General features: G+C 39.7%; 1 protein-coding gene and 1 pseudogene across 4 annotated transcripts in view; one reads left to right on the top strand and one right to left on the bottom strand.

The window, feature by feature from the left end:
- Positions 1–25,973, top strand: part of CSE1L (chromosome segregation 1 like) — a 49,228-nt gene that overhangs the window by 4,830 nt on the left and 18,425 nt on the right. For 2 of the 4 annotated variants that reach the window (XM_032879012.1, XM_032879013.1), the window contains exons 2-10: positions 11,538–11,633; positions 14,895–15,037; positions 17,842–17,943; positions 18,023–18,168; positions 19,084–19,174; positions 21,045–21,152; positions 22,734–22,826; positions 25,274–25,441; positions 25,570–25,699. In XM_032879012.1, the coding sequence (XP_032734903.1) occupies positions 11,543–11,633; positions 14,895–15,037; positions 17,842–17,943; positions 18,023–18,168; positions 19,084–19,174; positions 21,045–21,152; positions 22,734–22,826; positions 25,274–25,441; positions 25,570–25,699 (1,072 nt within the window). In that variant the 5' untranslated portion in view covers positions 11,538–11,542. Of the gene's footprint in view, positions 1–6,221; positions 6,247–11,537; positions 11,634–14,894; positions 15,038–17,841; positions 17,944–18,022; positions 18,169–19,083; positions 19,175–21,044; positions 21,153–22,733; positions 22,827–25,273; positions 25,442–25,569; positions 25,700–25,973 lie in introns of those variants that run through there. The other 2 variants (XM_032879014.1, XM_032879011.1) reach the window with 2 other exon arrangements.
- On the bottom strand, positions 5,663–7,375 carry LOC116880162 (annotated as a pseudogene).

Genomic DNA, 25,973 nt, shown 5'->3' with positions numbered 1-25,973 from the left:
TAGTGTAATGGGAACAAGATAGATGGTAATGATAGAAGGCCTTTTTGAGGAGTTGGCAGTGGGCTGACAGCTGAATAATACCCAAATTAGAGGGAAGAGCATTATTACAGCTTGGAGAACAGTCTCGGCTGGTTCATGCAACAGAGGGAAGGCTTTTATGGCTTGAACTTAGAGCCAAAAAGGAGCCTAAAGAAGGTAAATGAGGTTGAGAGGTGTCAGATTACCTGGGATTCTGCCCTAGTAGAGTGTGGATTTTTTTTTTTTTTTTAAGATTTATTTATTTTAAAGAATGAGTGCATGTGCTAGAAAGAGTTCACACATGGGGGTAGGGGCAGAGGAAGAAAAATCTCAAGCAACTCAAGCAAACTCCTCCCCGCTGTGGAGCCCGACTTGGGGCTCGATCTTATGACCCGTGAAATCATGACCTGAACTACAATTACAAGTCGGTTGCTTAACCAACTGAGCCACCCAGGTGCCCCAAGAGTTTGGATTTTTTTTAAAAGATTTTATTTATTTATTTGATACAGACATAGCAAGAGAGGGAACACAATCAGGGGGAGTGGGAGAGGGAGAAGCAAGCTTCCCGCTGAGCAGAGAGCCCATGTGGGGCTCGATTCCTAGACCTTTGGATCATGACCTGAGCCGAAGGCAGACGCTTAATGACTGAGCCACCCAGGCACCCTGGATTAATTTTAATATAGATAATTATGAGGAATATAAGAGATTTTCTGGAGATATGTATAGTGCTTTAAGAACATAATGAAGAAAGTTAGTTGGGTGCCTGGATAGCGTTGAGTGATTGGGTCTTGATTTCTGCTTGACATAATCTCAGGGTCCTGGGATCGAACCCTGTGTGGGGATCTGAGCTCAGTGAGGAATCTGCTTAAGGATTCTTTCTGTTCCTCTCCCTCTGCCCCATACCCTGCTCTCAAGCGTGTGTGCTCTCTTTCTCTCCCTAAAGTAAATCAATCTTTAAAAAAAAGAAAAGAAAGTTAATGAAATGCAGTATTACTGAGGAATGTATTAAACTCAACAGGATGGGGGGTTCTTGCATGGCTGTCGGTCAAGTGTCGGGACTCTTGATCTTCGCTCAGGTCTTGATCTAAGGGTCGTGAGATCAGCTCCTGCTTTGGCTCCATGCCCAAAATATTTTTATTAAAAAAATAAAGGATATATTTTTTAAAACTCAGCAGAATAGATCCAGTTAATCTCTGTAATCCTCCCAACACATGTATACAGTTTCTAGCATGTTGCCTTGCATAAATTTCAAAAGGCAGAACAAATTTGTGTGACAAAGAAAGACAGGGGTTTGTTTTGGGGGGCTTTTTTTTTTTTTTTTTTTTGCTCACACACTGATATAAATGATTTTGCTTGGCAATAGCAAACTTTCATGATTTCATAACAGATTAAACATTTCAGCACAAAAAAAGAATGGGAAATGAATTGATTAAATCACTTTTCAAAGTTGGTTTTGTTTTGTTTTGTTTTTTATTATTTATTTGGGAGAGAGTGAGCAAGAGGGAGAGGGAGAAGCAGACTGCCCTGCTGAGCAGGGAAGCCGACGCAGGGCTCCATCACAGGACTTTGGCTGGGATCATGACACGAAACAAAGGCAAACGCTTAACCCACTGAGCCACCCAGGCACCTCTTTCCAAAGTTTTATATAATAAAGTAGTTCTGTGGCCAAGTAATTGGGGGAACTCTGGATTAAACAACATTAAACTGATAACTTATTATTTGAGTTCCTGAAACCTTTAAAGTGAACCTCCAAAAGAGGGGGAATATAATGTGTAGCATTTTCTGAACTTTTTTCTTTTTTAAAGATTTTATATTTAAGGGGCATCTGGCTGGCTTAGAGGAGTATGTGACTCTTTGATCTCAGGGTTGTGAGTTTGAGCACCGCGTTGGGTGTGGAAATTACTTAAAAATAAAATATTAAAAATCTTGAAAAAATCTTGATATCTAAAAAAAAAATTTTTTTTTAAAGAAATCTCTACATCCAGCATGTGGCTTGAACTCAAAACCACAAGATCAAGAGTCACATGCTTTACTGACTGAGCCAGCCAGGTGCCCCTGCATTTTCTAAAGGTTTTTTTTTTTTTTTTTTTTTTTAAGAATTTTTTTTTTTTTTTTTTAGAGGGAACACAAGCAAGGGGAGCGGGAGAGGGAGAAGCAGTCCTCCTGCTGAGCAGGGAGCCTGATGTGGGGCTCGATCCCAGGACGCCGGGATCATGACCTGAGCCAGAGGCAGCTGCTTAATGACTGAGCTACCCAGGTGCCCTATTTTCCAAAGTTTTGATCTAAAACTCAGAAATCGGGGGGCGGGGGCACCTGGGTGCCTCTCTGTCTACTTATGACCTCTGTCCGTCAAATAAATAAATAAAATCTTTAAAAAAAAAAAAAGAATATTGGCTTCCCTTATGATAGAAATGTTTTCCAGTTAAAGGAAAAGATAAGCAAGGGGAATCTGGATAGTTTCAAACAAATCATTCTCCTCGGAAGTTTGTAGTTTCTGGCTGTGGCGGGATCTGCTGTACAAGCACAGCATTAGGTATGGCCCTTACCTATAGCATTAGCTCACCACCCCTCCAGTCAAGGTGACCTTTCTGTGCTAACCCCAGTGTTTCCACTCTAGTTCAGTCCCCTGTCATTATTATTTCCCCCTGAGAGAGAGTTTTAGTTAATAGGAAGAGTGTAGAGTCAGACTCATTTGAATCTGATTTTTATAACTGTGTGATTTGGGGCAAGTTAGTTAATCTCTCTGAGTCTCCTTGTATGTAAAATGGTTATCATATGAAATGATATAAACTGTACAAAACATCTGCCATTGTGCTTTTCCCCAATTTATATTTTTTAATTTTTTTTAAGATTTTATTTGTTTATTTGACAGAGATCACAAGTAGGCAGAGAGGCAGGCAGAGAGAGAGGGCAAAACATGCTCCTCGCTGAGCAGAGAGCCCGATGTGGGGCTCGATCCCAGGACCCTGGGATCATGACCTGAGCCGAAGGCAGAGGCTTTAACCCACTGAGCCACCCAGGTGCTCCTTAAATTTTTTTTTTATTAACATATAATGTATTATTCGCCCCATGGGTACAGGTCTGTGAATCGTGAGGCATAACTTCACGGCACTCGCCATAGCACATACCCTCACTGATGTCCATAACCCCACCACCCTCCACCCCCCGCCCACCGCCAACTGCAACCCTCAGTTTGTTTTGTGAGATTAAGAGTCTCTTATGGTTTCTGTCCCTCCTGATCCCATCTTGCCTTCCCCCAATTAAAAAAAAAAGTGTCCTAACACATCTTCACTTGTTCTTCTCAGCTCCATTCTGGAAATCATTGCCAGCCCAACGTTCATATACTCCACTTTCTTTCTTTCTTTTTTTTTTTTTTTTAAGATTTTATTTATTTATTTGACAGAGAGAGCTCACAAGTAGGCAGAGCAACAGGCAGAGAGAGGTGGGGGAAGCAGGCTCCCGGCTGAGCAGAGAGCCCGATGCAGGGCTCGATCCCAGGACCCAGGATCATGACCCAAACCGAAGGCAGAGGCTTTAACCCACTGAGCCACCCAGGCGCTCCTCATATACTCCATTTTCGTTAAGTTTTTACTCATTTCAAAAATCCTTTAGTGCCTTCCTGTTGTACATTAAGTCATGAAACTCTTCAGCAAACTATTGAGGAACCTATATGATTTGATCTCAGCCTCCAGTTCCTCTGTTCTCCAAAGGACCTATGTATTCTCCCTGTTTCTTTGCTCACACTAGTTCTTGTATGAGATGGGTCTTCATTCTACTTTACCTTTCCAGTTCTATGTATCCTTCAAATTTAGCTAAAGACAGCCTCTTAGAAATCTTGGCCCACATGCAAATGTAGGCCAAGTGACTCTCTTAATAACTTCCTAGCAGTTAAGTTACTGTTTGTGATTCATTTGGCACCTCTACTCTAGAGAACAAACATGTGTCAGGGTTTCTTTTTGGGTGCACATACTGTGGATTATGCAATTTTCCTGTGGGGTGCGGGGTAGCACTGTGCAATCAAACACATTAATATTTCTTTTTTTTTAATTTTTTAAAAAATTTATTTATTAGGGAAAGTGTGTGTGTGAGAGAGAGAGAGCATATGAAGGGGGGAAGGGGGAGGGTCAGAGGGAGAAGCAGACTCCCTGCCGCTGGGGCAGGGAGCCGGGAGCCGGATGCAGGGCTTAGTGCCAGGATTCCAGGATCATGACCTGAGCTGAAGTCAGTGTCTGAACCAACTGAGCCACCCAGGCGCCCCCACATTAATATTTCTTCTCTTTTCTTTTCTTTTTTTTTTTTTTTAATTTATTTATTTGACAGAGATCACAAGTAGGCAGAGAGGCAGGCAGAGAGAGAGAGAGGAGGAAGCAGGCTCCCTGCTTCCTCTCTGCAGAGGAGAGAGCCCGACACGGGGCTCGACCCCAGGACCCTGGGGTCATGACTGGAGCCGAAGGCAGAGGCTTTAACCCACTGAGCCACCCAGGCACCCCCACATTAATATTTCTTAAGTAAAAAAAGTTTATATGCTAAGTTAAATACTTTATTTATAGCCTTAGGCACTTTGGGCCAGGTTTTGCTGCAAAATGAGTTTGTCAAACTTTAAAACAACAACAACAAGGGGCACTGGGTGGCTGGCTCAGTTGACTCTTGATCTCAGCTCAGGGTTGTGAGTTCAAGCCCAGCACTGGGCTTCATGCTGAGCTTGGGACCTACTTAAAAAAAAACAACACAGTAACTTTCAGTTTTAGACTTTTGGATTTCAAAACTGCAGGAAAGGGATTATAGTCTATAGCTGGCATCGAAGTTGTGTTTTATCTTCCAACTAATATATAAGTAAGTTCCTTTGAGAGCCTGAATTTAATTAACCTTTGACAGATTCATTTTATTTAATTATTTATTTTAAAGATTTTATTTATTTGACAGAGAGATAGCATAAGCAGGCAGAGCGGCAGGGAGAGGGAGAAGCAGGCTCCCCACGGAGCAGGGAGCCTGATGTGGGGCTCCATTCCAAGGTCCTGGGAATCATGACCTGAGTTGAAGACAGCTGCTTAACTGAGTGAGCCACTGAGGCACCCCAACAGAGTCATTTTAAAAATACAATAAAAGGGGCGCCTTGGTGGCTTAGGTGGTTAAGCATCTGCTTTCAGCTCAGGTCATAATCCCAGGGTTTTGGGATAGAGCCTTGCGTCTGGCTCCCTGCTCAGTGGGGAGTCTGCTTCTCCCTCCGCCTCTGGGTTGTGTTTGCTCTCTCGTTCTCTCTCTCAAATAAATAAAATCTTTAAAAAGAATTTTAATAACTTTTTTTTAATTCACCAAAATGACTTTTATTTGAATTTGCTACATAGACAATGAATGGTAATTCATGGCTCTTGATATTTTGTCCACACATGAAAAGGTTTATGAAACCAGTAAATGACATTTTGAAAAGGGTCTTCTGGGGGTGCCTGGGTGGCTCAGTTGTTAAGCATCTGCCTTCGGCTGGGTCATGATCCCAGAGTCCTGGGATTGAGCCCTGCATCGGGCTCCCTACTCAGTGGGGAGCCTGCTTTTCCCTCTCCCTTTTCCTCTGCTTGTATTCCCTTTCTTGCTGTGTCTCTATCAAATGAATAAAATCTTTAAAAAAAAAAAAAAAAGAAAAGAAAAGGGTCTTCTGTCATAAATCCAGGATAGGCCTGTTTAGCACAATTCAATACTATTCCTTCAGTACTTTATAAATGGAATTTTCTTCTACTTGTATCCATTTCCCAGGGTTTATGGACCCATTCATAGTCTCCATATTTAGAATCAAAGGTTCCTTTTTTTTTTTTTTTTTAAGATTTTATTTATTTATGTGAGAGAGAATGAGTGAGAGAGAGCATGAGAGAGGAGAAGGTCAGAGGGAGAAGCAGACTCCCCAAGGAGCTGGGAGCCCGATGCGGGACTTGATCCTGGAAGTCCGGGATCATGACCTGAGCCGAAGGCAGTCGCTCAACCAACTGAGCCACCCAGGCGCCCCCAAAGGTTCCTTTCTGAAGAGATCTTAATTTTATGGTCCAGGTTCTTGAATTCCCACTTTCTTTTCACTCTTGAGTATATACCTATAAAGTCTGAAGAAGATACAGTCCCGTTGATTGTGGAATGTGGCAGCTTCCCTCCTTATAAACTGCAGATTATGGGGAAAGAGAGATGCAAACATACATCCAACAGAATGACCCAGCCTCGTTGTAAAGTTATTCAAAATTATTTCGGGTATGTGTTCTATAGGGTCCTTGCCTCTTCTCTTTCTTTCTTTTTTTCTTTCTTTCTTTTTTTCTTTTTTAATTTATTTGACACACAGAGAGACAGTGACAGAGGGAACACAAGCACGGAGAGTGGGAGAGGGAGAAGTAGGTCTCCTGCTGAGGAGGGAGCTGGATGTGGGGCTCCATCCCAGGACGCTAGGATCATGACCTGAGCCGAAGGCAGATGCCTAACAACTGGGCCACCCAGGCACCCCCTTCTCTTAATTTCTTTACGCAAACAAACACTGCTCATTTTAAAATGAGCAGTTGGGCCATTTGGCAAGTGACTTAGAATTAATACATTTGGTGTTTTACGATCTTCATTAATAACGATCAGATTTGTGAAGTCTCTTAAAATGCACTGTGGAATAATTTTTTTCGGAGCCAGTCCGCTTCTGTAATAAACACGTGAGTTTAGTAAAACTGGAGAGCTGTTCACACAGTCGTACTGTTGCGATGAGAATCTTGGGAGAAGTTTGTTGAAGTAAGAAGCAAATTCATCTGTAGCTTCATCCTAAGCAACCTCTTCATCATTAGGGTCTACTACAGTTTCATCGTATGCTCTCTGGTTGTCAGTGGTCTTTGGTACAGGCTTTGGTGGAGCCTTATTACCGAGAGCTTGTATTTCTTTCTTTCTTTTTTTTTTTTTTTTTTTTTTTTTTAGGATTTATTTATTTGACAGAAACATTGAGAGAAAGAACACAAGCAAGGGGAATGGGAGAGGGAGAAGCAGGCTCCTTGTAGAGCAGAGAGCCTGATGCAATCCCAGGACCCTGGGATCATGACCTGAGCTGAAGGCAGACACTTAACGACTGAGCCACCTGGGCACCCCTTTTTCTCTTAAGTTTTTTCTTAATTGCCACCTTTTTCTTACATTGCTGCTGTTTCCACCGCGTGAACATTAAATGTAGCCGTTGTTTGTTCTTAATTTCTGAAATGCTGAAGCCTGGGGGGAAGGTGGCCACTTTCGGGGGTTGGACCCCGCTTTCTGTCACTCCATCCTCAGCAACTGTAGCTTCCTGAGGTTCTTCAGCGGTTGTTTTCTGTTTCAGGTCTGTCTTTCCTTGGCTGCTGCTCTTATCCCTGGCCTTCGCCATGGTGTTTGTTTCCTTAATAACTTTCTCATTGCAAATGTGATACATATAGTAGTTGTAAGATATTAGGAGAATCTAGTAGAATATGAAAAGAACAAAAATCTCCAGTGTTCATCACATCGACTTTACTGCTGTTTACATTTTGGAGTTTAGTTTTAGCTTTTCTATGTATTGGGGTATATGTAAATTTATTTATTTATTTATTTATTTAAAGATTTTATTTATTTATTTGACAGAGATCACAAGTAGGCAGAGAGGCAGGCAGAGAGAGAGGAAGGGAAGCAGGCTCCTTGCTGAGCAGAGAGCCCGATATAGGGGCTCAATCCCAGGACCCTGGGATCATGACCTGAGCTGAAGGCAGAGGCTTTAACCCACTGAGCCACCCAGGCGCCCCTAAGAATTTATTTTTAAGTAACCTCTGTACCCACTGTGGGACTTGAACTTAAAACTCCCAAGATCAAGAGTGGCATGCTTTACCAACTGAACCTGCCAGGTGCCCCTAAATTTTTTTCACATAATTTGAATTGTGGTGTATTTGACCTTTTCCCACTTAGCTTTATTACATTTTACAAAAATTATTACATACTTAATCTTTTTCTTGTCATAGAAACCCCAAATTAAGTTTGGTGCATGGATGCTCTGAGAAGACTACATTTCCCTGGGTTCCCTGGGAGCTAGTGCAGTTTTAGGGGCACCTAGGTGGCTCAGTAGGTTAAGCCTCCATCTAACTCCTGATTTCAGTTCATGTTATGATCTCAGGGTCATAAGGTCAAGCCCTATTTGGGCTTGTGCTGGGCGTGGTGCATGCTTAAGATTCTCTCTCTCCCATCTCCCACTCTCCACCTCTCTTCCCCCCCACCCAAAAAAAGAAGTACAGGTTTAAAAAGTAGCTTTATTGAAATATAACTTACTGTGAATTCATCTTAGTGTACTTTTTGGTGACTGTCATTAATTTTACACAGTTGTGCATCCATCACCATACTCACATTACGGTTTTAGAACATTTTTATTGCCCCAGAAAGTTCTGTTGTTTTGCATTTAATTTTATCTACTCACCAAGAACTCCGAGATCATAATGTCCTATTTTATAGCGTTCTCAAGTTTTTTTGTTTATGGGAAATGTGTGCCCACACTCTTGTAATTTATACATATGCACTATTTCTTCTGTGTGTTTCTTAGCTTTATGATATCACTTAAGTGTATATAAGCCATATATATAGCTTATAATTTGTAATATATTAGATGTAAATTTTTTTTTTAAGATGTAAGTTTTTTTGATTGGTGGCAGTGTTTTCTATGATTTATGTTTGGTGTTGTTTAAGCTTTGAATATTTAAAAAGTAGTTGCTGCTTTATTGAGATTTAAAGATACACTTGATATATTACCATTAGGTTTGGGTGTACAACATAATAATATATGTATATATATTGTGAAATGATCACAGTAAGTCTAGTTAATATCCATCTCTACACATAATTACAGATTTTTAAGATTTTATTTATTTATTTGACAGAGAAATCAACAAGTAGGCAGAGAGGCAGGCAGAGAGAGCAGGGAGCAGGCTCCCTGCTGAGCAGAGAGCTCCATGTGGGGGGTCAATCCCAGGATCCTGAGATCATGACCTGAGTTGAGGTGGAGGCTTAACCCACTGAGCCACCCAGGCTCCCAGATTTTCTTTTTTTTTTTTTTTGATCACAAAAAAATTTTTTTTTTTTTTTTTTTTTTTTTTTAAGTAGGTACTACACCTAACATGGGGCTTGAACTCAAGAGCCGAGATCAAGAGTCACATGTTCTATCGACTGAGTCAGCTAGGTGCCCTGTAATACAGTATGATTTTTGTTTGTTTGTTTGTTTATTTTTAGTAATCCTTATACCCAAAGTGGGACTTGAACTCACAAGCCCAAAATCAAGAGTTGCGTGCTCCCCTGACTGAGCCGGCCAGGTGTCCGTCCCCCTGTGTTACTAACTATAGTCACTATGCAGTACATTATATCCTCATGGCTTACCTCCTTTTAACTGAAATTTTGTACCTTTTGATTCCGTTCACCCATTTCGTGCACCTCTAACCTCCCACTGCTTGGATCTCTGTGTCTTTGAGTGTGGTGTGTCTTTTTTGTGGGTTTTGGTTTTGTTTTAATTTTAAATTCTACATATAAGTGAGTTCATATGGTATTTGTCTTTCTCTGACTTACTTCACTTAGCATAATAACCTCAAGGTCAGTAGAGCATGTGACTCTTGATCTCTGGGGTTTGTGAGTTCAAGCTCCATATTGGGCATGGAGTCTACTTAAAAAAAAAAAGTCCATCCATTTTGTCACAAGTGGCAGGATTTCCCTTTTTATCGCTGAATAATGTTCCTATACACATATCCCATTTTCTTTTATCCATTTATTCACTGGTGAACATTTATACAGATTATTTCCATGTCTGGGCTGTTGTAAATAATGCTGTGGTGAACGTATGGGTACAGATATCTTTTTTTCCCTCCAATAAAACCTTAGTTTATTATAGAATTCTGTGTTGATTCACTGTATCTTCTGACCTCTGTTCCTTGTGATAAGCCTACAGCCAGTTTCCTCTCTATTTTTTTTTAAAAACATAGAATGTACTATTTGTTTCATGGGTACAGATATCTTACTGAGTTTGTGCTTCATTTCCTTTGGATAAACACCCAGAAATGCGTTTTTTTGTTTTTTTTTTTTTTAAGATTTTATTTATTTATTTATTTTGTTTTTCAAGATTTATTTAATAGCAAATGAGCAAGAGAGCACAAGCAGGTGGAGCTGCAGAAGGAGAGATAGAAGCAGGCTCCACACTGAGCTAGGAGCCTGATGCAGGGCTTGATCTGAGGACCTTGCCCAAAGATAAACACGTAACTGACTGAGCCACCCGGGCACCCCAGGATTTGAGAGGAAGAAAGCGTGTGTGCGGCGACAGGACTTGGGGGGGTGGGAAGGCAGAGGTGGAAGGAGAGGAACAAGCATAGCCCAGCCGAGTGCAGAGCTGGAGGCAGGGCTGGACCCCATGACCCTGAGATGAGGACCCGGGCCTGAGTAGAAACCAAGAGTCCGACACTCAGCCACTTGAGCCACCCAGGCACCGCCAGAAGTACAATTTCTGGATCATGTGGTAGTTCTTTTTTTGAGGAACCTCCACAAAGATTTCCATAGTACTGCACCAGTTTACCACCAACAGTGCACAAGCATTCCCTTCTCTGCACATCCCTGCCAATACTTGTTATTTCTTATCTTTTTGATGACAGCCATTCTAACTGGAATGAGGTGAAGTCTCATTGTGGTTTTGATTTGCATTTCCCTGATGGTTAGTGATGTGGAGAATCTTTTCATGGACCTATTGGCCATCTGTATGTCTCGGGAAAATGTTCAAATCCTCTGCCCATTTTTTTTTTTAAAGATTTTATTTATTTATTTGACAGAGAGCGATCACAAGTAGGCAGAGAGGGAGGCAGAGAGAGGAGGAAGCAGACTCACTGCTGAGCAGAGAGCCCGATGTGGGGCTCGATCCCAGGACCCTGAGATCATGACCCAAGCTGAAGGCAGAGGCTTAACCCACTGAGCCACCCAGGTGCCCCTGAAAGTTGATTTTTAATCATAATCACAGCCATCATCTTTTGAATCCCAGAATTCTCTCCCCAGGTATAAATTCTCAGCATCTGGTTTGTTGTCAGTCCTGTGATTGCATGTTGTACACCAAGAAATTTATTCTGGTTTCTTTAATCTCAGAACTCTTTATGGGATCCTTATTTACTGCTTAAAATGGTCATTTCTCATGGTGGGCCTTACAAAAAAAGTTCTTAGTGAGTCTTTTATTTAAACCCCTCATTTGCCCTTTTTTAAAGCATTAAATCTGATAAACTTTATGATGACTTTGATCAATTCTTCACCTTTGTTTTTCTGTGCCTCTTCTTGAGTTTGTGGTATGTTTTTTCTTCTTCATCTCAAAATTAGCTCACTATTGTCTCAGAAAAGTCGATCTTATCTTCTGGAACCTTGCCTCAGCTGAGTCAGGCTTATAGCCCATACCTTAAAACATAACAAATGGATGACTTTCAGAGAGGGGAAAACCCATTGTATAAAAGTATTCTCTTATGTAAATCATTGTTTCCCAGTGTGACCAATTTACCAAAGCTCACTTTCTGTTTTAGGTTCTATGGCAATGGAGCTCAGCGATGCAAATTTGCAAACACTAACAGAATACTTAAAGAAAACTCTTGATCCTGATCCTGCCATCAGACGTCCAGGTAAAGAGAATATTGTTTTGTGGTTTGATTTATTCTTTAACAGGTGATGAAAACCTTTGCATAATCTATCTGTATTTATAAAGTGAAAAAAAGATTTAACACTTGATTCTTGGGCATAGTTTCTTTTTCATTCTCTGCTTGTAAAGTATGGGCTTGGCTGCTTACAGCTGCTATAACATATGGTGTTGTGTATTTTTGGTTTGGTTTTGTTTTTTAAGTAAAATAGATTTTGTTTGGCATCTTCTGGGATTAAAAATTACTAGTATTCTAGAATACTTTGTCCCTTCACCTTTCTGAAAATACTCACACCTGCCTTTTCTAGAGATACAATAATTAGGACATAGAGATGAGAATTAATTGCCTAAAAAGTGATTAAATGAATTAAACCAGGTAATGAGATGCTGTCTCTTAATCCCCATGTTGGGTTTGATTTAATTAATACATTTTAAGACCTAGGGTTCCTCCCTCCTGTATTTGACCAGTTTCTGTTAGAAATTAGTGGTAGCTTAAGAACTGTAAGCTCAGATGACCACAGGACTCGAATGTGAAGGTAAAAATGAGGGAGGCAGGTGAAGTGAGGATTGGTAATTTCATGTGATTTATATGTTAGCTTTAGGGGATTCAAACCACTTTTGTAAAATCTGATTTCCAGCTTTATTTGAAAAATAAGACATTTCTGTGAAATGTGAAATGTCCTCAGTTTTTTTTTTTTTTCCCTTAAAGATTTATTTATTTATTTGACAGACAAAGATCACAAGTAGGCAGAGAGGCAGGCAGAGAGAGAGGAAGGGAAGCAAGCTCCCCGCTGAGCAGAGAGCCCGATGTGGGGCTCGATCCCAGGACCCTGAGATCATGACCTGAGCTGAAGGCAGAGGCTTTAACCCACTGAGCCACCCAGGCGCCCTGAAATGTCCTCAGTTTTAAGTGATAGCATCTGACTTCAAAAAATTTGAAATACCATGCAAGCCAAGCAAACTCTTTCTGAAGGCGGGATGTGTCTTGTGGGTGGGTAGTCAGTTGATGATTCTTGATGTGAGCCTTTATTAACTAGGTATTGACCTGCTTCTTTAGAACTAACCAATGTGCGTGCTCACAGAAGAGGATTTTAGAACGCCTCCACAAAGACACAAGTGAATGTGTGTGTGTGTGTGTTGCAATTATATATTATATATAATAAATAGAACTGTAAACATGTTAATGAATCCATTCTATTCTAGAACAGTGTTTGTGATATCTGAGAGGGAGAATTGTGGCTTTTCCCATTAGTGCTTAAAAAGGTAACGTGTTCTTGGAGGAAGGGAAGTTAATGGCTCTAATCTTCTTAGACTTTCCCAGAAAGCCTCTGCAAACCCTGTCTATTAAAATTATTTTTAATAATTTTGTCTTTGTAAGGCGAGGGTGTTACTATTATGTGAATTCAGGACAGAGTGTGGGAATAAATTGATGTTTCTGGATTGAGTTACGAACATAGCATTTCTCAGGGATTGGTACTAGACTGACTCAATGTTTCTAGAAAATGATCTGGAAGTTGAAATATGTAGTAGATCCAGCTTACAGACACTGCTGTGCTATCTTGGTTATTGAGATGAGACTGGTCCAAATGAACTGGAAAACATTTTGAGTCTCCTTGAATATATAGAAACATGTCTGTGTGAATATTCTGTGAGCAAGTTGAAGGAAATGAACACAGAAAGAAATAATTCAACTTAAACGCATGAGATTTCTTTCAGGATATTGATTACAATTTAAGAAAGAGACTTGGCACACTACATGGGCTTTCTCCCAGATCATGGATCTAGTGTGTTGCCCTGTATGCAGTGCTAACCACTAAGAAGAGACAACCAAAACCTTCCAGACTCCTACAAAACCATAGTGTGTCCCCTCCTGGAAAGTATTTTTAAGTTTAGCACTCCTCATCTTTTAAGAAAGACATGGACACAAAGCAGGGAAGATTTGAGGATGGAAGTCAAACTCTTGGTATTCAGTTCAGAAAGAAGAGAGATATTAAGTCATAATACTGTAGGAAATAATAGATGCTAATGGCACACCTTTTCAATGAAGTTTATGAAGAAGAAACACTATAAACCTTCACTTGTGTGATCAGTAAACCTTGGAGAGTGTTGTGTGTGGTTTTTGTGTTTTTTTTTGTTTTGTTTTGTTTTTTAGATTTTATTTAGGGGGGCACCTGGGTGGCTCAGTGGGTTAAAACCTCTGCCTTCAGCTCAGGTCATGATCCCAGGCTCCTGGGATCGAGCCCCACATTGGGCTCTCTGCTCAGCGGGGAGCTTGCTTCCCTTCCTCTCTCTCTGCCTGCCTCTCTGCCTACTTGTGATCTTTGTCTGTCAAATAAATAAATAAATCTTAAAAAAAAAAAAGATTTTATTTAGGGATGCCTGAGTGGCTCAGTTAAGCCTCTGCCTTCGGCTTAGGTCATAATCACAGGGTACTGGGATCAGGTGCCACATCAGGCTCCTTGCTCAGCAGGGGAACCTATTTCTCTGTCTACTTGCAGCTCCCCTACTTGTGTACTCATTCACTTACTCTCTCTCTCTCTCTCTCTGACAAATAAATAAAATCTTAAAGAAATAATAAAGATTTCATTTATTTTACGAGAGCGAGAGCACGCATGCACAGGGAGAGGGAGAAGCAGACTCCCAGTGAGCAGGGAGTCTGGTGCGGGGCTTTGTTTTAGAGGGAACGTGTGCATAGGTGCCGGGTGGAGCAGCAGAGAATCAAGAGTCCGGCACTTAACTGACTGAGCCACCCAGGTACCCCTAAACCTGGGAGACTTCTTATTTCTAAGTGTGGTAGGATTTGAAAATATGTGGGTAAAATCTTTGAATATGAATTTTTGCTCATACTAGAAAGGTTTAGTTTGAGATGAAAACTGGGGGCTAGTGTGATAGAATAAGGACTGGACTAAAACTTTTTCAGTGATGAAATCCAGCTGTGCCATCTTAGACAAGTTACCTAATTTAGGGACCTTGTTTGTTTGTTTGTTTATAGATCTTAATTATTCAACAGAGCACAAGCCGGGAGAAGCTACAGAGGGAGAGGGAGAAGCAGGCGCTTCATTGAGTAGGGAGTCTGATTTGGGGCTTAACCCCAGGACCCTGGGATCATGCCTTGAGCTGGAGGCGGGTGTTGAATTGAGCCCAGGCACCCCGATTTCTTGATTTTTTAATCACAGATCTACATAGATATAAAATGGAAAGACTTGGTTATAATGTCAAATCTTCTAACATAGGAATTCTTTTACAGCTGAGAAGTTTCTTGAATCTGTAGAAGGAAATCAGAACTACCCACTGTTGCTTTTAACATTGCTGGAAAAGTCCCAGGATAATGTTATCAAAGTTTGTGCCTCAGTAACATTCAAGAACTACATTAAAAGAAACTGGAGAATTGTAAGTATTCTGTGAACACGTGGTCTAACAACCTGCATCTTTATAAGATTTATATGCAGTGTTCCTGAAAGATTGAGACACAGCTTAAAGATAAAATTAAGTAGAACCTCCTCATCAAAATATGTAGATGTAGATCAAATCCAAAAAGATGTAAAAAGAATTACACACTGCGACCAAGTGGGATATATCCCAGGAATGCAAGGTGTGTTCAGCATTCAGAAATCAGTTATTTTAAGACTATTAATAAACTGACAAAAGAAAAATCACATGATCCTATCAATAAATACAGAAAAGGCATTTAACAAGATCCTGCACCCATTGTGAATAAAACTGTCAGTAAACTGGGAGTAGAACTTTCTTAACTTGATAAAGACTATCTACAAACAGCCTAGAGCTAATAACCTACTTAATGGTGAGAAAGTTGGAGCTTTTCCATTAAGATGTGGTTCAAAGCAAGGATGTCCCCTCTTATCACTCCTTCTCAACATTGTATTGATGATGTAATTGTCCTTGCTGATGGAATAACAAGAGGAAGTAAAAGGTGCTACTGACTGGGAAGGAAAACCTAAAACTATCTTTGTTCACAGATGACAGGATTGTCTATATAGGAATTCCAAAAGACTTGGTAAAAATTAAATAGGGTGCTTTTTCAAAGTTCCTGTTGTTTCATTTGAGTTCATACAGATTACTTGAACTTCCTAACCCAGGTTGCTAGTGCGTGAGACTTGGTTTTTGCTTCCATTGTGGTTAAATTTAAACGTTAGCTTATTGTCAGAGAAAGAGACCTCATGTGGGAAGACACACCTTACTGAGTAAGTGAAGCAGTTACTATTGTGGATGGGAAGAAAATTAAATACAGTAGAAAAACCTCATTAAATATATTAAAAATTTGTAGAATGCAAAATAATTTAGATTTGTTGGAGTTTTTGATAAGGGATATAGAAATATATTCTAATTTTAAGGTGAATTCCATTGTACTGCAAGTTTTTTTTGTTTTTTTTTTTTTTTTTTTTTATTTATTTGAGAGAGAGAGAGAGAGCACAAGCAGGGGGAAGGGCAGGCGGAGGGAGATTAGAGAAGCAGACTCCCCATTGAGCAGGGAGTTGGATGTAGGGCTCCATCCCAGAGCCCTGGGATCATGACCTGAGCCAAAGGCAGCCACTTAACCGACCCAGGCGCCCCTGTACTGCAAGTTTAATGACGGTATAAAATTAGAAATTAAGAAATTAAGGTATTTTCCCTCTCTTAGCTCAGGGGTTCTTTCTTTCTTTCTTTTCTTTCTTTCTTTTTTTTTTTTTTTTTAAGATTTTATTTATTCATTTGACAGAGATCACAAGTAGGCAGAGAGGCAGGCAGAGAGAGAGGGGGAAGCAGGCTCCGCACTGAGCAGAGAGCCCGATGCGGGGCTCGATCCCAGGAACCTGGGATCATGACCTGAGCGGAAGGCAGAGGCTTTAACCCACTGAGCCATCCAGGTGCCCCTAGCTCAGGGGTTCTTAATGGGGGATAATTTTGCCCACAGAAATCTTAGACATTTTGGTTGTCACAGGTGTGGGGAGGGAGTGTTACTGCCATCTAGTGGGTAGAAACAAGGGAGGCTGCTAATAACCATCTTACAGTGTACAAAACCATTCTCATAACAAAGATTTGGGCCCAGAATGCCAATAATGCTGAGGCCGACGAAACCCTGGCTTAGGATAAAGAAAAAAATGGCGGTTGTTTTGAAGTGATAGCAGTAATGAAATTTGGAAACAAAGTTGAGAAAAATCATCAGTTTTTCTAAAATGTCAACTTTAAATCTGCCTAAATATTTATTTAGAATGCTTCTTTTTCTTCTTCTTTTTTTTTTTTTTAAGATTTTATTTATTTATTTGACAGAGATCACGTAGGCAGAGAGGCAGGCAGAGAGAGAGAGAGGGGTAAGCAAGGCTCCCTGCCGAGCAGAGAGCCAGATGCGGGGCTCGATCCCAGGACCCTGAGATCATGACCTGAGCTGAAGGCAGAGGCCCAACCCACTGAGCCACCCAGGCGTCCCCCTCCCTTTCTTTTTAAGATTTTATGTATTTATTTGACACACAGAGAGAGGGTGGGAGGAACAGGTTCCCACTGAGCAGGAGCCTGACGTGGGGCTTGATCCTAAGACCCTGGGATCATGACCTGAGCTGAGGGCAGCCACTTAACCAACTGAGCCATCCAGGCACCCTTAGAATTCTTCTTTTGTCTTCATTTTGTGTAAGAGTTCAGGAAGTAGTAAATACTGTTTTTAAGCTTGTGTAGTCAAGCGTTAACTTCATGTAGTCAAGAATGTTTAAATATCCATCCCTCTACTTGCTGACGTGCTAGCCCTCTTCCTTTCTCCTGATTTGTAATGTAAAACTAATGAGACTTTCAGAACCTCTTTGAGTGATGTAGTCCTGGATGCATTTAAACTGGTAATGGTCAAGAATTTTCACTGAAAAGACCTCTGACCTAAAGTGAGAGTCAGATCGAAGCTTCTGAAGATGAATGTGGGCTGGGCAGTGCGGATCTGTAAAGATTTTCACCGCATGTTCTGACAGGTTACATTTGGAACTGAGACTTAATGGGCATCAGAGTGTCTTTGTTTTTCTGTGGAAGAGTTGATGCTTTCATCAGATTATTAAAGGGATCTGTGACCCATTCATGTAGAGGGAAGGCCCTGCCTTCCTTTATAGTTTTTCTTAGAAAACAAGAAAAAAGGAAATTGGTTCTGTTTTCTCTGTAAACCCATATACATGGTCACGGACATGGACTTACGTTACTTGCTGTTGATGTTTTGCTTTTAGGTTGAAGATGAACTGAACAAGATTTGTGAGGCGGACCGAGTCGCTATTAAAGCCAACATAGTGCACTTGATGCTGAGCAGCCCGGAGCAGATGCAGAAGCAGGTCATGGAAGTCCCAGTTGTTTAAGAAGGAGGCTTGTTTGTGGAACTTTCATTTAATTCATTTTTTTCCCTTCCCCCAGTTAAGTGATGCTATTAGCATTATTGGCAGAGAAGATTTTCCACAGAAGTGGCCTGACTTGTTGACAGAAATGGTGAATCGGTTTCAGAGTGGAGATTTCCACGTTATTAATGGAGTCCTTCGTACAGCACATTCTTTATTTAAAAGGTATTGATAAATTCATACTTCTTTTTTTAAAGAGTCCATTTATTATTTAGGATTTTATTTATTTAGAGAGAGCGTGCATGTTGGGGAAGGAGCAGGAGGAGAGGGAGAGAAAATCAAGCCAGCTCCCTGCTGAGTCCAGAGCCTCCCATGGGGCTTGATCTCACGACCTTGAGATCGTAACCTGAGCCAAAATCAAGAGTTGGATGCTTAAATGACTGAGCCACCCAGGTGCTCCTTAAAGATTTTATTTTTAAGTAATCTGTACACCCAACCTGGGGTTAGACTCAGGACCCCAAGATCCAAACGGCACATGCTCTACTGACTGAGACTGCCAGGTCACTCAAAAATTCATGTTTTTAAAATGCTTTTTTCAAATGCTTTTATTATATATATAGATAGTGACTATTGTCATTCCTTTGAATTTGGTAGTCTTAGAATAAGAGATAAGCTTCTCAGTTCATTATTGTTTCTTTTTTTTTTTTATTTTTTTTTTTATTTTTTTTTTTTAAAGATTTTATTTATTTATTTGACAGATAGAGATCACAAGTAGGCAGAAAGGCAGGCAGAGAGAGAGAGAGGAAGAAGCAGGCTCCCTGCCGAGCAGAGAGCCCGATATGGGGCTCGATCCCAGGACCCTGGGATCATGACCTGAGCCGAAGGCAGAGGCTTTAACCCACTGAGCCACCCAGGCGCCCCTCATTATTGTGTTTCTTAAGTGGGATGTTTATTTCATAGCTATATTACTGTGAAATAAGGTCTTAATAAACTGCTTGATTCCTTTAAAAAGAAAACCAAGAAATCCCTTTGAATTTCAGAAAGCTGTGTAGCCATGGGTTTTTCTCTAATCTGTCCTTGAAGACCTAAAGTTACTACATAGAAACTTGTGAATTTACCTGTTTTACCTTAATTTTTTAGATATCGCCATGAATTTAAGTCAAATGAGTTGTGGACTGAAATTAAACTTGTTTTGGATGCCTTTGCTTTGCCTTTGACTAATCTTTTTAAGGTAATGGAATAACATCTTGGTGATACTTTAAAATTACTTAATATTTTAAATTGCTTAATTATTTGTGTAAATTTTAAGAGAATGCTTTGAAAATCTAGGTAGGTAATATTTAGACCAACATTGCTTTTGAAAAATTCCAAACCTACACAGAAACAGAGAAGACGATCTAATGACCCCCCCCCCAATGTATGCATTATACAAGTTTAACAGTATTACTTTTTTCTTCCTTTCCCCTCATTTTGTAGGAATGTTTAAAAGCGAATCCCAGGCATTATATTTTACTCAAGTATTTGAGTATGCATCTCTAAAGGAATTGCTCCCCATTTTGATTCGACTGTGTAGTTTAACGGATTATATATTTGTACATCGTTTTATATTGCATAGGCTATTTTCTTAACATGTTTTTCATCTCTGTGAGAATCCTATAAGATTGAAAGAGGTAATTTTTTTTTTTTTTAAAGTAATCTCTATATCTACCTTGGGGCTCAAACTTACAACCCTGAGATCAAGAGTCATATGGTCCACTGATTGAGCCCGCCAGATCCTCCCCCTACCCGATTTTGTTACATGCTCTCCCCAGTGAGTTAGCCAGGGTCCTCAAAAGAGATACTTTTTTTTTTTTTAAGATTATTTATTTGAGAGAGAAAGAGATAGTGACAGAGATGAAAGCGAGTGGGGAGGAGAGGGAGAAGCAGACTCCCAACGGAGCAGGGAGCCCAACACTGGGCTTGATCCCAGGACCCTGGGATCATGACCTGAGCTGAAGGCAGATGCTTAACCGACTGAGCCACCCAGTCGCCCCCGAAATAGATACATTCTTAACCTCTTTTTTCAAATAGGGAAAGAAGGTTCAGTATCACACAGCTAATAAAAAAGGAGCCAAGCGTCAAGTCCGGTTTTGCTAACTCTGGAAAAGCTGCTCATTTCCTTTTTTCAAAAAGGAGAGTTTTCTGATTTTCAAAACTTTCTAAGATGTGGAATGTGCATTGCATTTTTCATTGTTAGGATGTCTTACTGATGGTAAATTTTTCCCTAAAAAAATAAAATTGGACAAAATATATATAATCAATATTTTCTACCTTTTAGGTTGATAAAGATTCTTCATTTCTTTCTACTGGTGTTAAAAGTGTTAGAGTGCAGTGAATTGAACATTCTTGTGTCCTGTCCATCGTATTATAAATAGTACTATCTGGAGTTTGGCATTTCATTCAGAAAACCTTAATATTCGTATTTCTTTACTCCACAATATAAGAAGTATCATTTGTTGTGTATCATACATAGTGTTCAAAGGTACTGGACATCACATGTATATTTCTTCATTCTCATATTCACTCTCTGAGGCAGGTATTTTCAGATTATACATGAGATTGGGGCTCAGTAAAATAACTTATTTGCTTAAAGTAGTGCTCATTATGAGCAACAGAGTCTGGATTATATCTAGGTCCATCTGGCTTGCAAAATCTGTGCTCTTAGCATTCTCATCTGCTTTAGTTAATACATTTACTATGAAAATTAGCAATGTGCGTAAGTTTTATAGATAAGCCTGTTTATTGCAGTTAGAATAACAAATAATTTGAAACAACTTAGATGCCAGGGGAATCATTTAATGAGAGCATATAAAGATAGTTTTGTAATATATTTATATACACAAAGGAGATTGGAAGGATCTAGTCCAAGTGTTAACACTGGACTTTTAGTAGTGCTGTTATGGACAGTTTAAAAATATATACTGTTTTAACATATTTTTCAGAATCTTTTCAATGACTATACTACTATTTAAAAGCCAGATTTTGGAGAGGATATATAGCATCAGCCTGTTTCACTTAAGTTTACAGTACACTAAAACCATGTCCCTAAATTCCTTCCTAAGGCCACTATTGAACTCTGCAGTACCCATGCAAATGATGCCTCTGCCCTAAGGATTCTTTTTTCTTCCCTGATCCTTATCTCAAAATTGTTCTACAGTTTAAACTTTCAGGTAAGTTTTTTTAAATTTCTTGCTTTTGATTCTTTGATATCAAATATACAGGTTTTCAATTAATAAAGACTTTGCCAGCATTGATTTTTCTGAAAGAAATTAGTGTTTTTCTGACTCCCATCCCATTTTTTGTCTATAAGTAGTGTTCCATTTTATAGTCATTCCTAGAGATATTTCTAGGACACTTCACGGGGAGAGGTAGCATTTTCTTACGGTCTAATAACTTAGAGGACCCTACTTCCTGAACCACTGTTTTGGACAGTCACCCTGTATACTGTATTATTGAAGACATGGAGAGATCATATTCTCAGGCCTTTCTCTTTAACTCATTTTAATTGGATATTAACACTGGAAGAACAGTGTTTTGGTTAGAGGTCTATGGCTAACTTACACAAAAAGGCTTTTATTGACACATGGGAGACCAAATGCTAAAAAACCAGGTTTGGGAAGGTATAAGAACCAATGGCATTTCTGAGGAAACAGCCATAGACTTCCGGTAGAAGATGCCTGGTCACCGTCTTGCTACTGAGACCGTGGCCTCCATTCTTTTTGTTCTTGAATCATTACTTTAAGATTCAGTGCTCCAGGAACGGGAAGAGCGGTCTTACGGTGCATATTACTGTACTGAGATGCAAGAGGAACCGTCTGGCCTTTCCCTTGCTCACAGCTAGGGCCACGTACCTGGGCTTCCTCCTTACAACATGACTATACTCACAGTGGTAGGAGGAGCGTTCTCCGAAAGGAACAGGCAGAATAGGGGATGAACAGCGCAAAATGGTGTCCCCGCATCGGGGTTCAGCTGGACACCAGTTGGAGAAATTTTTACTTAAAAGACCACTGTTTTTGCTTGCATCTTTTGAATTCTCCTTCCTAGAAATCAGTTAGGATGAGGGCTCTTAATGACTTGTGAGGCATAGTCTGGGAGACCAAAGAAAGGAGCCATAATCTTTATCCTTGGAGTGACTTATCCCTCATTAAGAAGGCAGGGCTGTCACACAGGAAGTCAGTAGCTGTATAAGATAGTCTGAATTGGTGCTCATCTCACAATAGATGCGATAGTTAAGAAAGGAAAAGGAAGAAAGATGCTGGTAAGCACTTGAGTTTTTCTAAGGAAAGACTTCATAACAGTCTTAGCTGGACCTTGAAGGAATAAGTGAATTTAGATTGGGACAGGAACTAGGTGGCATCATTTGTAGTTGGAAGTGTATAAACCAGATAGACAGTGGTTTATTCAGCTGCCAGACCTGGCCGGAATAAAGAATTTTTTTTTCTTTTTTTTTAAGATTTTATTATTTATTTGACAGACACACAGAGGGAACACAAGCAGGGGGAGTGGGAGAGGGAGAAGCAGACTTCCTGTGGGTCTTGAACCCAGGACCCTGGGATCATGACCTGAGCCTAAGGCAGATGCTTAATGACTAAGCCATCGGGGTGCCCCTGGAATAAAGAATTCTTGTCTAAATAGTTAATGGTTGGCTCAGGCTGAGGAGTGTGGACTTAAGCCTCTTTGGGATGGGGACAAAGCTGACTAAAATAACATTAATTTTAATCAAAAGTCTCAAGTCAGTGTTTATTCTTTAGGACCTCCCTGAGTTTTTTGAAGATAATATGGAAACTTGGATGAACAATTTCCATACCCTCTTGACGTTAGATAATAAGCTTCTACAAACTGACGTAAGTATTTAAAAATGTTTCACAGGTAGCTCTGTTTTAAATGAATTGTTTTAAAAAAAAAATGAAGAATTGTTTGAAATATAATATTAGATTTTGATTAAATCTCCATTTTTAAAAGTGTAAAATAAAGTGTCTCCCTTTAAAGCCTTGGAATATAGTTAGACTTCAGAAAATGAAATAGTTTTCTGAGAGCATTTATATATTATTTTATTTTTTTAAAGATTTTATTTATTTATTTGTCAGAAAGCGAGCACATGCAGGGGAGCAGCAGGCAGAGGGAGAGGCAGGCTCCCCACTGAGCAGGGATCCTGATGTAGGACTTGATCCCAAGACCCCGGGATCATCACCTGAGCCAGGGTCAGAGGCTTAACCGACTGAGCCACCCAGGTGTCCCAAGAGCGTTTATTTATTTATTTAATCTTCAAAAGATTTTACTTATTTATTTGACGGAGAGAGAATTGTAAGCAGGGGAAGCAGCGGGGAGAGGGAGAAGGAGAAATAGACTGCTTACTCAGCAAGAAGCCTGATGTGGGGCTCAATCCCAGGACCTAGGGATCATGCCTGAGGTGAGGGCAGATGCTTAACCAGCTGAGCCACCCAGGTGCTCCTGTTTATTTATTTTTTAAGTAAACTCTCACCAACATGGGGCTCAAACTCAGGACCCAGAGACTGAGAGTTGAACATTCTACTGAACATTTAAGTTTTGGTTCCTAAAAATTTTTTTACTCTTACACTGTTAATAGGTAGAATCCAAGAATATAAGTAATATTTGATTATGTGGCATAGTCTGTGTTTGATTATTATTTTTTTAAATTATTTTTTATTTAAATTCAGTTTATATTTGGTTATTTTTAGCACACAGAATTACTCTTATTGTGGCCTGGCGTAGGTAGGTTCACAGTTTATAGAGAAGTTTATTTCTTTACAGGATTGAAAGTAAATCCTCAGAGTATTCACACTGTGAAGGTTTGTAATGTGTTAAAATTTCTGGTCTGGGTTTTATAATAATATGTACATTTCATTATAGCACTTTGTGTTACCATTTGCTTATTTATTAATAGACTTTGATCTACCTCTTTTCCAGGAAACAAAAAAACATGAAAGCAAAATATTAAGAATGCTTCCATTTCAGATAAAATTAGAAAAGGTGATTCAAATCAGTTTTTAGGAGTGGGATGCAGAGAGAGTTGTTTTTGTGGGTGTACAGCAAATTTTGTCTGAGATTTGCCAACTAAAAAGCAACAACAATAAAAAATAGAGCTCCCATGAAATAATTCTTTCAGTCTAGTAGGAGAAAGCAATGTCCTCAGAAAACAAAGCTTGTCTTCACACTTCTATCTAAAGGAAGTTTTTCACCTAGGATTCTTACAGGGAGCTGTTTGCCCATTTACCCAGGTACTACCACCTTGTGTCATCTCCCTATGTAATATCCCTTATGTTATGCCTTGAAGAACCTCCTGTTTTCTCTCTTCTAAATTTGAGTTCTTTGGCACATAGCACAACTCAAAAAGTGTTTCTGGATTGCTGTTACAGTAGAGATCATTACATAAATGACTGTCATGGTTTAGATTGGGGTTGGCAAACTCTTCCTTTTAAGGTTTAGGTGGTAAGTATTTTTGATTTTGTGGGCTGTACAGTCTCTGCCCTGCAGTTGCGGTTGAATGAAAGCAGCTGTAGGCAATGCTATAAATCTTGTAAACGTAGAGAAGGAATGATGTCAATGTAGGGAAGGAATGGCTGTGTTTCAATAAAATTTCACTTACAAAAATAGGAAGCAGGCCTACAGACCACAAGTTTGACCCTTAAATTAGCTTGCTTTTTAATATATTATATCCAGAATATTGTGGGTGAGAATCCTCTAGCATTATTATTTTAAAGATTTTATTTATTTGAGAGATAGAGTGAGTGAGGGAGAGAGCACATGAGCAGGGGCAGAGGGAGAGGGAGAAGCGGCCTGCCTGCAAGCAGGGAGCCCAGTGGCGGGACTTGGTCCCAGGGCCCTGGGATCATGACCTGAGCTGAAGGCAGACGCTTAGCCAACTAAGCCACCCAGGCACCCCATCCTATGGCATTATTTTATCTTAACGTATTTGAAATGAGAACCTTTTGGGAGGAGATACAAGACAGTATAGCTGACCATGTTACAAAGGAAAGTGTGATATGGTCTTTTATCATTCAGGTTTCTCTAGGAATATGTTATTTTCAATTGAATATGTAAGTATCTCATAATTCAGCTACCAAAAGAAAAGTCTCTAATTGCTCCATGATTAATAAATGATAAGCATTTCATTTGCTTTTTATTTGAAATACTAAGTGAATCCATTGACAGTGGCATAATTGTAAATTAAACCCTAGGTTCTATTTTTAGTTTCAGGAATTACAGCTACTCTATATTTATGGTAATTTTAAAGTTTTATATTTGAGTTTTCTGTTTTCTCGTATGTGAGGATGAAGAGGAAGCAGGCTTACTGGAGCTCTTAAAATCCCAGATTTGTGATAATGCTGCACTCTATGCACAGAAGTATGATGAGGAATTTCAGCGGTACCTGCCTCGTTTTGTCACAGCCATTTGGAATTTACTAGTTACAACAGGTCAAGAGGTTAAATATGACTTGGTAAGATGACGGTGGAGACGCATAATTAAGACATTCTCCCTCTACCTCCCCCAAGAAATAAATGATTCAGTTTTGCTGTTAAAAATATGCCTATTAAAAAAAATGCCTATTTTTGTGTTTCATTCCAGTTGGTAAGTAATGCAATTCAGTTTCTGGCTTCCGTCTGTGAGAGACCCCACTATAAGAATCTGTTTGAGGACCAGAACACGCTGACAAGTATCTGCGAGAAGGTTATTGTGCCTAACATGGAATTTAGAGGTAATTATAGCAAAGTCTAAAGCCTTTTCAGGAGATTAAAAACTTGGTTTTTTAAAGCATATATTAGTATAAATTTATTATTAGGTCTGCCCCATGTTGTTTTTATAATACATGCAGTCTGATTTTTTATTGCTAATTAAAACTTGCTGTAGGTCACTTATTCCCTATTTTCTAAACCAAGACAAGAAAAAAACAAGACAAGAAAAAAAAAAGTGGTATAAAAGACATTTGTGAGTGTTTCTGTAATGAGCTTTGTATGTTGTAGAGCGTTTTT

Source organism: Lontra canadensis, unplaced genomic scaffold (genome assembly GCF_010015895.1).
Source record: "Lontra canadensis isolate GAN:19392208 unplaced genomic scaffold, GSC_riverotter_1.0 scaffold65, whole genome shotgun sequence".
NCBI lineage: Eukaryota > Metazoa > Chordata > Mammalia > Carnivora > Mustelidae > Lontra > Lontra canadensis.
Note: the sequence above shows the minus strand (reverse complement) of the source record. Positions and strands in the feature narration are given on the sequence as shown.